The 12,525-nt window shown below is 39.2% G+C and overlaps 1 protein-coding gene across 1 annotated transcript in view; it reads right to left on the bottom strand.

Annotated features, from left to right (window-relative positions):
- The window catches only part of Lama2 (laminin subunit alpha 2), a 639,722-nt gene that overhangs the window by 328,879 nt on the left and 298,318 nt on the right, over window positions 1-12,525 (bottom strand). Inside the window, exons 11-12 of the mRNA XM_023714262.1 lie at window positions 8,348-8,488; window positions 5,808-5,981 (exon numbers count right to left, since the gene is read on the bottom strand). Of these exons, the coding sequence (XP_023570030.1) occupies window positions 5,808-5,981; window positions 8,348-8,488 (315 nt within the window). The remainder of the gene's footprint in view (window positions 1-5,807; window positions 5,982-8,347; window positions 8,489-12,525) is intronic.

The raw sequence follows: 12,525 nt of genomic DNA, 5'->3' as shown, positions 1-12,525 counted from the left end.
AAAAAAAAAAAAAAAAAAAAAAAAAAAAAAAGAAATGAAGAAATTTATTTTCTATGTTTTCAAAGTTTAATACTGTGTAAATATTTTTCATGATATTCCCCTAAGCATTCATATTTTCTGAAATTTCCTTATTTGTTTGACTTAAAAGTAAATCAACTTATGACCATCCCTACATTACTAAAATTACGTACATGGATGTTTACCTTTTTCTCCTTGTTAAATTTTGCCAATGTTTTGTAACCCTTTTAAATCCAGTACTGGGGCTTGTGTCCTCCTACTAATATTTGTACTTTATCTCTTTCATTTATAGCTAAATAAATTAATATATTTACTGCTCCTGTAAGTATACTTTCTTTTGCTCAGGATGCATCAGTATTTCTACTCCAAAGTTCAATGACGCTCAATAATAAACAGCAGAGTTTGAAAGAATGTCTAATTTGAAGGGGTCAGAACATCCGGCTTCCGGTCAGGTTTCCATTTATTCCAGTTGGAATGGCTTAGTTTACTCGTTGACGACTTTTGCCAATGTATTAGTCACCTCTTTGCCACTCAGACAAAATAAGTGACCTTCATAACTTAAAACAGAACTTTATTTTGGCTCATGGGCATTTATTTGGTCTCCAGGGCAGGTGTCTCATGGGGCAGGGCTGCACGGAGGACAGCTGCACGAGGCAAGGCAGCCCAGACACAAGGAGGCACCCGCTAGGCTGAGCGAGAGCTGTGCCCTCCTAAGCCATGCCCCCGAGCCCTCCACCTGGGCGCCTCCTAAGAGCACAAGCAGCTATGGGCTTATCAGCGGAGTAATCCAAGACGGTGCACAGCACCTCGCTGACATTCAGAAATAAGCCCCGCATCTTAGGTGGCATATGCTTTGCTGGGGATCTTTCCAGCCATGGTCTCCTTTGTGACCAGCAAGTAAGTTCCTAGCAGTGTAGCCACAGATTATGTTAAATTTTTAACAACAGTATCACAAGCCAACTCATAACAAAATTATTCTGAAGTAAACTCTCTTCTTTCCACTAGGCTGTTACTAAGCTGAACATTCTCCTATCTGGCAATTGTTCAGCTGGTCAGTTGTAAAAACTGTCTCTTTGTGTACTCTATTGCATTGTACACCAGTGGAAACAAAAGAATACATGTATGAGGAGGCTCTTTCATATAATATATGTGAATAAATGATTTATAAATTTAACTTTAAAAATACCAAGATAACTTTATGACAAGGATAAAAAGTCTAAGACCGTGACAGGTGACTCTGTGACCTAAACTATAACCAATGCTTTCGCATATATATTTTATATTTATTTTTCTTGTTTATGTTTAATATTTATTTTCTTGTTTATGCTTAACAATGCACTTGCTTTATTTTAGATAGAAACCTTTTTCTTGATCCTATTGCATTCCCAAATTACTCTTCATGACTTTATGGAATAAAAAAATCACAGTTTATCATATCTAATTTTAAGGCTGCTATAGTTGAGACATTGTGTCCAATTGAGAAGTTTAGAAATTTAAGGAAGTGACTCAGCAAGAGGGCCAGGGCCTCACTTTGTAAAAATCCTCCTGTGGAAGAGGACAAGGAGATGGTGTGAGTGCGACACCTTCCCTGGGGCCCAGAATCCTGCTCACAATGTAAGGGCAGAAAAGAGTCTCACTTTCTCCCTCTGCTCTTGCTGCTCTTGCTGTCTTCTGCTAACTTGAGCTGCTGCCCGCATGCCACCCCGCCTTGGAGCCTGCAGAGCTTGGACTAAAACCTTCACTAACTGTGAGCTACATAAACCTTTCCTTCCTTAATTTTGGATGTTGGGTATTTTGTCCCAGCAATAAAAGAAAAGTATCCAAGACAGTGGCTTTTCTCTATATGCACAATCATCTTTTTGATTAATCCATTTAACCCAAGATTGAAATTAGAGGGTGTTATAGCTTCTTAATATAAATTTTACTTTTGAGTAGTTTTGAGGAAGTTGGAGCAAGAAAGTCGCAAATACAAATTATGCTGTTAAAAAGTAAATCATAATTAAATTAAAAATGATTAAAATCATCTTCCAACTCATACATAAACTGCTAATCAAAGGTCATTTCTCAGTAACTATTCAAGCGATTTTTGAATTTTGCTTGTTTATCATAAGATGTGGGGGCTAGGGAGATGGCTTGGTAGAATAAGCACTTCCCTGGCAAGTGCAAGGGACTGAGTTCAATCCCTGTTTCTGTGAAAAAAAAAAAAAAGGAAAGAAGAAATGTTTGGACAGATGCTGTAAAATGGAATTAGGGATGTAGAAAGAAGTTCTTAGGCATATGTAATAATTAACATCTTTAGAGAAAATGTATTGTATGATAAGATGTTGCATCAGTCACAAAGTCTTTCTTGATCGAATTTTATGAGGTAAGAATTACCCTACCCTGTAAATCTCAAACATTAATGTCTTTCTTCAAACCCACAGCTGTAATTTCGGCTCTGTGAAGTAGAAATGACATTCACAGAAGTACAGCAAGAGTTTACCAGGATTACGTCTAGGAGGCAGATGCTGCTGTGTCAGCAGCACACCTTAAGCTAGGGTCTCATATTATTGGCAGTGACATGAAGCAGTTCAAAAGTTGTACTAAGCTAGCAAGGAAAGGCAGCGTAATGTCATAGAAAATAGGCATTATTTTGTAAAGAACAAATCACAGAAGATTAATGCAATAATGTTCAAAGAAAGAGTTTCAGATCTTAAAGATGATGTGGAAACACAGCAAACAGGGCAAACCAGATTTTCTGAGAAGTTTGCAGAGGCAGGGAAGCTACAAGAAGGGTTTCACACCACTAGGATAACCTTAGGCGAATGACAACTTCAGTCTTCCGAGAGCTTTTCATTCACAAAAGCAGTAAATAATCCGAAGTCTGAATTTCTTAAACTGTTTGAGAACTGCGGCTTATAGCAAGTCAGCAAGATTCCTCATCCTCTACATAAGCCTTTTCTGCCTGGCTCCATGCTTGCCCCAGTGCTCTGAAAACAAGTATTCACACTCACCCAGTGTTGGAACACAAAGCGCTGTCTAGTTTAGCCCAGTGAGTACCTGACTTTCTTCTTTTCGACTCTCTAAAATAAGGTGGGAAAATTACACACAAACAAACTACCAGTTGTGCCAAAATACACATATGTGCAAGGTTATGACCGAAGAATTAATTTATGGTGAAGATCATAGGAACTTTTTGACCAGCAGCATAAAAATATGCTATGTTCCTCTGGGCGTCATCCACTACCTGCACACACTCTTCCTCTTACTTCTACCTTATTATCCCATACAGCAAAGTGACTGCAAATGTTTCCCAGGGTAAGAAGTACTCTTTATAGGACTGACGTGACTTTGGAGGTCGGCCACAGCCAGGCAGGCTTCTGACATGGTAGTTCATCAGCGCCGGAAGCACTTTTGTAGCGTGTGTCTTCTCTGGTGCAAGCAGCCTTCTAAACAAGTGATTGGGAAAACGTTTGCAAACTGTTATGGAAACATTAAGAGAAAGCTAATAGCATGCCATAAATATTTTTAATTTAGGAATTAGCACCACAAAAAGCAGTAAATGGCTTAGGAGCCCAAAACCTGCTGGCTATAGGTGTCAATGACATTCAGTACTTAAGCAGATGCAGTAGTATTCTGATATAATATTTCTGTCAGATCCTGGCAGTGGCTCTGACTTGAACGCAATTACTGATAAAGAATTTAGCCTCAACTATTTAGAAAAGTGGCTTTATTGAATTTACAAGCAAGGCCCTGCAATTTTCCATTTCCTTAGCAAGATATTAAATCAACCAAGCTAAGCATATCAACATGGCTATAATTTACATGATGTGACATGACAGTTAAGATGTACTGTAGTAATTTCTGAGCACTTGCAGTATGCTCATAGTATCAAAAATTTATGTGGTTCAGTTATTACAGCAAATTGTTTCATTCATATTGAGACACTGTCAGTAAACCACCAAGGGCTTCCACATTACATTAAAAAATGGCTTCCATATTCAAACAATTTGCACACCCTGTTACTGCTATTTCACTCACTAAATGGAAAGTGGAGGACCGGGAAGCACAGCTGTTAGACATGAAAGTGATCTGTAGCGGAGTGTGGCGTTCTTCCCTGTGGGTGGGGATGAGATGATAAGACACATTCCAGCCAGGGCAGGGGAAGTGATGTCCAGGAGCCAACGAGGACAACTTGAGTGTCCAGATTCTTGGATCCAAGACCATGTAATGCCTCATTTGCTTGCTTCCCTTCTGTCAGACTGATTTTCAGCCAACACAAAGGAAAAGCATATGACCAAAGAAGAAGTGGTGGAAAATATGGCCATTTTTATGAACATCTATCTCCAAATAAATTTAGCATTATATAAAATAAAATTTTAAAAACTCTTCTAAATTTTGACCCAAATCTCTTCATAGAACTTCTGTGAAGGGTGCAAGGGGGAAAAAAGACCCTGACTGTTTATTTTTTAAGATTTTTCTTAGCAATTTTAAGCACTAGAAATTCAAGCCATATGTCCCATTTTATTCTTGTTGGGAATATAGGAGGCTCCTAAATAGAATAGGATAAAATGACTTCTTGTTTTAAAGGGCCTTGCAAATAAAAGTTTAATTAGATTTTTATTGCAGCTATTGAATTTTATGCAACATATGCTGTCTCTTTTAAAATACATGTTTATTGAAAACCTGTTTTGTTCACTTACACATTTTTAAATAGCATTTAGAAGCCTGTTAAAAATAAGAACCTGTCCATGAGTTAAATTTTTTCAACCAATTAAAGCTACCAATTCCTATTTACTGAGAAACATATAATACTAAGTTTTTTTATTTCAATATTCACATACAAGATCCAATAGCTATGAATATATTTTATTTGTTTAATCAATAAGTATTTCTTAAAAAATAACATGGCATTCTAACTTTGAATAGCATCAGCTCACTGAGAGATGTTTTACATGGGAGATTCTAGTGTAATAAGCTAATTTTAGCTATCAACTAACACGATACAAATTTTCATCCAACAGCCAAGTACTTCAGAATTAAGACACAATATAATTTGCAAAAAGTTATTACGGAAAATAAAATTTGAACTCCATGCCATTGATCTAGAGAGAGACAATCCACAGCAGGAAAACAAAGCCAGACTGCATCTCTGAGGCTCCTTCCTCTGTTTATCTGTGTGTGTGTGTGTGTGTGTGTGTGTGTGTGTGTGTGTGCGTGTGTGTGTGTGCACAGGTGAGTGGGCTTTAAAACAAACACGTGCTTGCAGTCCGGTTCACCCAGGGTCGCTCTCTGTCTGAACTACAGGAAATGTGTTGCTCACGCACGCCTCATAGCAAGCTTAAACTATGTAGGATAGAAATTTGTTTTTCTAATTAATATTCATACCAGGTAGAAGAAAAAGTATCTGTTTTGCATGTCAATCTTGAAATGAATTAGAAACAGATGAGAAAGACTTCAGAATTTCATTAATGGCCTACTTCACAAAACATCTATTTTCCCACAAACATCATTTTCCCAATACCTATAAGATATTCTACAAAATACCTTAGGCTTTTAATTCATCCATGAAAAGCTTAACTGGAGCTAAAATTTGTATTAAAAATTAGGGAGGCAGCACACTAATGTCCTCTACGCAGACTTCACTCATGTGACTGGGAGAAAGCTCGGACTTGAAGTCTTTTAGCTGTTTCTGACAATCCACTACGGTAGAAGTTAGTTGCGTATTTCTTTAAAGAAATGCGGAGTGAAGCGCACTCTCCTTGAGAGTGCAGCAAGCAGACCTTCATGCACACGCCTTATTGACTTACCTTGTTGCCCAGGTAGGGGGCTGGCGCGCTCCAGTAGTAGCTGTCTGGCAGGGTCTTCCGGGCCTCGGCATTGCTGATGCTGACCTGGTAGGGCGATCCAGAGTTGTCCTGGTGGGGGGCCACTCGGATACTGCTGGAGATGTCAGTCAAATACCAGCCTCTCATGTCACGTATCTTACAGAAGACAATAATCGTGTAAAACCACCATCTTCTCTTTCATATTGCTTGCATTTTATTGACAAGCCTATCAGCGCTTTACTATGAATACCATTAAACTGATTTCACGTGCTCAGAGAGGCTCCCAGTGCCCATTTCATTCTTCCTCGGATTTCTGCTTATTTGAATGGTGCTTTTAGAACCTCTACTTTTTAAAATTTGTGATTACTGGCACTGCTTTTATTTAAATATAAATTCATTCAGAGTTACACAACCATTAGAACATTATGCAGTATACCAAATAACTGGACTTAGACTTTCATATTTTTATGCCAGTTGAAATTTCTTGTTGCTAAAGAACATAAACTATTTCAAAAGGGTTGCATATATATTTTTAAGATAGAAGAAGAAAAGAAAAAATATGCTAGTACTTGCAAGTTGGCTTTTCATTTAGTATTTCTTCCTCTCCATTTTTTTTTTCTACAGTGTCGACATTGAGGATTAAGGTCATTTGAATCCATCAACCTGTTGCTATGACAACACCTACACTATTGTACGTGCCTTCCCATGCATTCAGAAGTATTCTGGGAACTCATGGCCTAGCTTCCTGGCCCAGAAAAGCAAGGAGCCCTAAAGCAGAAATGAAGGAGTGCATGAGGATTCATTTTTCCATTGTTTCCAGCTAGGGACAGAGAGACAGCTACACTTTGAGTTTAGGTACTGTTTACTGACTTTCAGGCTGTCGGCTACCTGGGTCTTATACACATGTGTGAACTGCTTGGTGCTGGGACAGCAAGGGCAATTGGCCACAATGTGAGGGTGAAAAAAGTTTCGGAAAATCTCTGCATGTAGATATTATTTGATTTTTCTTGTTTCAAAGCTGTGGAATCACTAAAACTGCTTTGGTCAAAAAGAAAAAAAAAATAGAGAACTGGTATGAACTCATTAGTTTCAAGGACAACAGGAAACAAATTCCTTCCCTTCCTCTATTTCCAACCTCAAACTTCAGGGGTCTAAGACAGTGGAATGTGGTAAGCACCAGGCTTGAATGTCTCCGGCTTTGCTCCTGCACTGGCTGCCAAACTCGGCTGTATCAGTGGCCGACAGGAGGCAGGGTGGGCTCTACAGAATGCAGAAATTTGGAACTAAATGATCATCTCTTGTTGATTCCTTAAAGTCTGCTTTGATAACACACTTGATAATGTGTATATCATATGTGTAAACTCATATCTATATGTGACAGCATCTCAGAAACTACTCATAATATTCCAAATGACAGAATGCAATGTAAGTTTTACAAATATAATAGCTATTTTGTATATTATTTAGAGAACTGATGAATGATAAAATAAAGAAGTAAACCGGATATGGTTTATTAAAACAGAAGTTATTGAAAAGACAAGTCTATTTCAATCTACTGCTTAAAAATCCACCAGTGATCCTCTACCAAGACTATGAAGGTCCGGTTTTCCCGTAAATTCTCTTAGAGAAACTGCTGTCTGTAGGAGAGGCCATGGGCAGTGTGGTAGGCGGCAGGGGCGGAAGGGTGAACATAGCATGTTAGAAGGAGACAGCCCAGTTACTGCCAGGTAGATTTCAGCCTTGTCCAACTTATAGCCTGCCATTTTGTCCTCTGAGTTTTTGTATTTTTTGAGTAAAGAGAAATTATCTTGGGCTACATATAAAATATATTGTACTTAATACACATGCATATGTGCAACAAAGCTATCTTTATATTTGTAGTTTTTATTATAATATTAAAAGAGATGATAAGGAAAGGAACACAAAATGAAAAAAGAAAAAAAAGACAATGATAGAAGAAATAGGGAGAAAGATAGTAAGAAGGAAGGAAAAAGAAAGAAAAGAAATAGAAAAAAGAAAGAAAAATGATGCCGAGTTGGTCATAACTGGCTTAAGTAATAATTTTTAAAACGTTAAATCAACTAAAAGTGAAGGTATTATCCAACATTATTGTTCTTTTTAATAGCAAAAAATCCCAGAAAACATTAAATAATAACAAAAAACTGATGAGTAATATATACTATATATAATAATGACAAAGGAATTTTCCTAAACCATATACAAACATGCAAATGAATAGAAAATATAATTTTTATATTATGATATTATATTTTCTCTATTATACTGTCTTCTGGAAATTCAAATAAATTCCACTGTTGTTTTACGTAGTGATGACGGATATTGAAACCCATTCAAGCTTGGAGAGGAGACACAGCAATAGTGTTTGAAGGCACCTGTATCACTTCTTCTCGATAAATTTAAGTAGGTGCTCTCTACGATATACTTTAAACTATCTTACAAAGAAGAAAAGCAAACACAGAGAAGGTGGCGGAGCAGCGCCGAGGATGACCTGACGTGCTTACGTTGCCGTAGGTCCAGTAGGAGCTCTGACATCTGTTTGAAATACCAGAGCAGAAGCACTCATCGCAGCCTCTAGGGTTGTCCTCCTGCAGATTGAAGAAGCCGGACTTGCAGCGGCTGCAGTCTCCTCCTTCAACGTTCTCCTGTAAAGAGAGAGGGCAGGACTGAGAGAGGCCCTGGCACAAGAATGGAGCCACCCTCCGTTAGGGGGCAGCTCTGCCACAGCCTCCACACCTCTCTGCTTTGCAAGGTGATTTGCAAGCTGGGGTCTGGTGGTGTGACAAGGCAGGGTCGGTCTCTCGTCTGGGTCCCCTTTGCTCTGCTTTCCCACCCTCCGTGAGGCCTGCAGCTCCCCCTCTGCAATGCCCTCTGCCAGGATATCCTGCTTGCAGCCAGCATGGTACAGTCTGAAATCTCCTCACACTGAGCCCACATGAACCCTCTTCTCTTGTCCCAGCAGTGCTGGATGCGACATCTCAATGACGAGGAAGAGCCGCAGGCACCTTCACAATTAGGAGTCTGTAAAGAAAATGCTAACTGCATAGTCTTCATGTTATCCTCTCAGGCAGATGAAAGTGTAGTATCATTTTTAAACATTTGCACACAATCTTCTTCTAAAGCTAGATCCTTTCTAACCAAATTGAGGGGAAAACTTACTTGATCCTAATCTAATGTTCTGAGAGTTATGATTTTGAGCTTCACGTATATTAAACTTGTAGAATAACTTCCATGATAAAATGCAAGAGAATTGCAGTGTGACCACCAAGGGGCCCGTTGTGCGCACCTCTTCATTACTGAGCAACTTCATCTTATATGCGGTAACGATTCATGCGAATTACAACACTGTTAAACACTTTTCATAATACATATTAAAAATGCATACACTTGAGCCAGACATACGACCTTGACATGAAAATGAACAAATTCAGCATTTCTCCGATCTGACTAAGTAGAACAGGAGGACAGTTTGCCCTGGTTTATTTATTTATTTATTCATTTATTTTTATGTAGTTTCTACAGGGTCTTACTGTGCAGCTCACACTTGTAGCTCACACTTGTAGTGGTCCTCCTGTCTCAGCCTCCTCAGCCCTGGGATTACAGTCAGACACCATCACATCTGGATTCTGGCTGAGTGCACCCAGAAGCAGGGCTGGTGCAGCAAGAGGTGCTGGGGATCGAACCCTGGTCCCTGCACTTTCCTAAGCAGGTGCTTAGTCCAATGAGCTATTTTTTTTAATATATTTTATTTTTAGGGAGGGATCTATAGGGTGTTCAGGGTCTCACTACTAGATCAGACTCATAGTGATCCACCTGTTTACAGCCTCCCCAGATATGGGATTACAGGTGTGCCACCATGCCCGAGTCTGGCACAGCAGGCCCAGGGATCGAACTCCCAGCCCTTGTGCCTGCTTGTAGGGGCTTTAATCTGATGAGCTATTTGGCCAGCCCTTCCACTGAGCTATCATGCCAACCCTTACCCTGTTTAAGTTTTAACAGGACTTCCATTGCCACATTGGTCAAGACAAGCAGATAGAAACATTTTGGGAAAAATTGGGCCCTGCTCACTCGCTGCTCTGCCCTGTGATCTCCTTAACCCCAAGCTCAGTACACTGAGCCCTGCATTCATGTGAACCTACAGCGTGGCCTCATCTCAGTGACAACCCACTGCGCAGCATGATGCTACGAAGTTTGCACTCTCGCAACTCAAGAGTCCTTAATGTTGGCTGGATCTGCTAGAGGAGGCACCTGCTTTCCAGAAAACAGATTTTCAATGTCATTGAACATGCATTTATTCCATGTTTCCTGTCTTGCTTGAATTCCCTTTCCTACTTCAATTATAAATCTTTCCTTTTCTTGGAGAAAGCCTTCCCATCACCCGTCTTGTACAGCTCCCAAACCCTTCTGCATGCTGGAGACTGAAAGCAGGGCCATCTCACTGAGCTCCATCCTGGCACATTTTAATTTTCATCTTGAGACAAGGTTTCACTAAGTTACCTGGATGAGACTCCAGCTTGTGATTCGTCTGCCTCAGCCACCCAAGTAATGGGATTCTAAGAGCGCACTGTGCCTTATACAAGGCTTTATTACAACCACTAAACTGGCTAGCTAAGTTTTAGAAGATGATTCTCTTCCATTTTATGGCATACTCTAACAAGACATAGAAATCCTACTTACGTATCATTATAGTTGCAGAAGTTAACAAGGTTCCTAGTACAACGCAGAGCATTACATTCATAAAAGTTTATTATCTCTAAATGAGTCTCTTGATGATAGGATTCTTATGCATATCATAGTGTTCTGCACACATTAGATGCTTAGTAAAAATGATTTTATTAAGCAAGGATTGGGAAGAAAATAGGTTTGATAAAATCTGAGAACATTTAAGTGAATGTAGAAAAAAATAAAAAAATTGTAAGAGTAAACAGAGGTTCTTAGAACTGAGGGAACTTATTTAAAGTTAACTTTTTGATTTTTAATTTGTATGACCCATTGTCATTGTGAGGGACGTGCTAAGAGTTTCTTTTGTCCTGTTTTATGTGTTAAGAATTAGAATCCTGACATGTACACAAATTAGAATTCTGCCACTAACATTCTTGCCAGGTTTAATTTTTAATGTTGATTTGAGATGAATTCAAATAATAGGTATCAGCAAGACAAAACACATTTTAAATGTGTAAGGGAGAAAGAAAGTCCTAAAGCACTAAAAATGAGAACATTCTGGAAGGGACAGGCAGGCAGGGAAGACGGAACCCACTTGTAACTCTGGTTAAGCCTGTCCCCCGGAAAGCACTGTGCCACTGTCCCGGACACTATGTTCTGTGCTTGTGCTGATATACTTTTCATTTACTATAATTTGAAAGAAAATAATACCACTTTTCTGAGATTCAGACTGAGTTCAACAATTAGAAAATTTTAGACATTAGCCACATGTCATTTAGCTACCTTTTAATCTGGTAATATTACCCTGAAAATTGTAATTAAATAATTGCATGTTCAGTTTAACTAACCTAAAGGAACACATTAGGGGAAGATTTCTAGATACTCTAAAGATGAGTGGGCCAAGGTCTCTGTCTTTAAAAGCCAAAAGTTATCTGGGTTAAAAAGAAATGCACTCAAAATTGACTATAGTGCAAGGTGAAACAGGGTAATTGTATCTTAGAAGAAAATTAAGTTATAAGAACATAAGAAAGTGCTAATTCTTGCTGTAGAGACTTCAGGAGGCTTTATAGCAGTAGAAGGATTTCACAGACACTTTGAAGCATGGTTTAGAAATTCAATTTGTTGGCAGAGATAGGATGACAGGCCATGCTGCCAAACATATTTGGGACAAGAATTAATAGGAAAAAAGGAAAGGTTCATCTAATATTTATTCTTTCATATTAGCTCACTGGATACTTCTTACCTGCTGGTAGCATTACTTGATACTAGTTACCTAGAACCTGACTCTGTTATAATAGGTATTCAAGGCTGTGTGTTAAGAGACAGGAATCTTATCCCCTAAGAACTGGTAAATTGTTCATAGATGTTTAGAAGGAAAGAAATTAACAGATCTGTCTTCTAACTTCAATTAACAGGAATAGGTAAAATGACTATGGAATGTCAGAGAATGGACCAAAAAAAATTCATTTCTGCATAATTCAGTATGGTTTACTCAACAGATTTGTGGTGCTTAAATCCTGAATACTATAACTAATATGGTATAGGGAGACAAGAAATAAACCCTTAGAATATTTTGCCTGGTATAACTGTCTTTGTATACCTGAAACATGTGGTCACATCTGATACTTTATGCGAACACTGTCTTAAATGCCTTCCTTTAACAATTGAAGGTGTGGGACCCTGTGACATCCATCAGAACTCTGGGGTACTGGAGACTGAGAAGTTAAGGATTGTCCATGGGCTTTCCACATCTGTATAGCAGCTTCAGTGGGACCCTGGACACACACTGAGGGTGAGCATCCCAGGAGAACAATGCTTCATCTGTGGGGTCACGGCTGTGGGGAAGAGTTATGGCCCTACATGCATTCACTGAAAGAGAATGCTGGGGAGGGTGCTGGGGAGGCTGGTGGGGAGGATGGTGAGGAGAACGATAGGAAGATGGTGGGGAGGGTGCTGGGGAGGCTGGTGGGGAGGATGGTGAGGAGAATGATAGGAAGATGGTGGGGAGGGTGGTGGGGAG

Source organism: Octodon degus, unplaced genomic scaffold (genome assembly GCF_000260255.1).
Source record: "Octodon degus isolate 3935 unplaced genomic scaffold, OctDeg1.0 scaffold00034, whole genome shotgun sequence".
Classification (NCBI taxonomy): domain Eukaryota; kingdom Metazoa; phylum Chordata; class Mammalia; order Rodentia; family Octodontidae; genus Octodon; species Octodon degus.
Note: the sequence above shows the minus strand (reverse complement) of the source record. Positions and strands in the feature narration are given on the sequence as shown.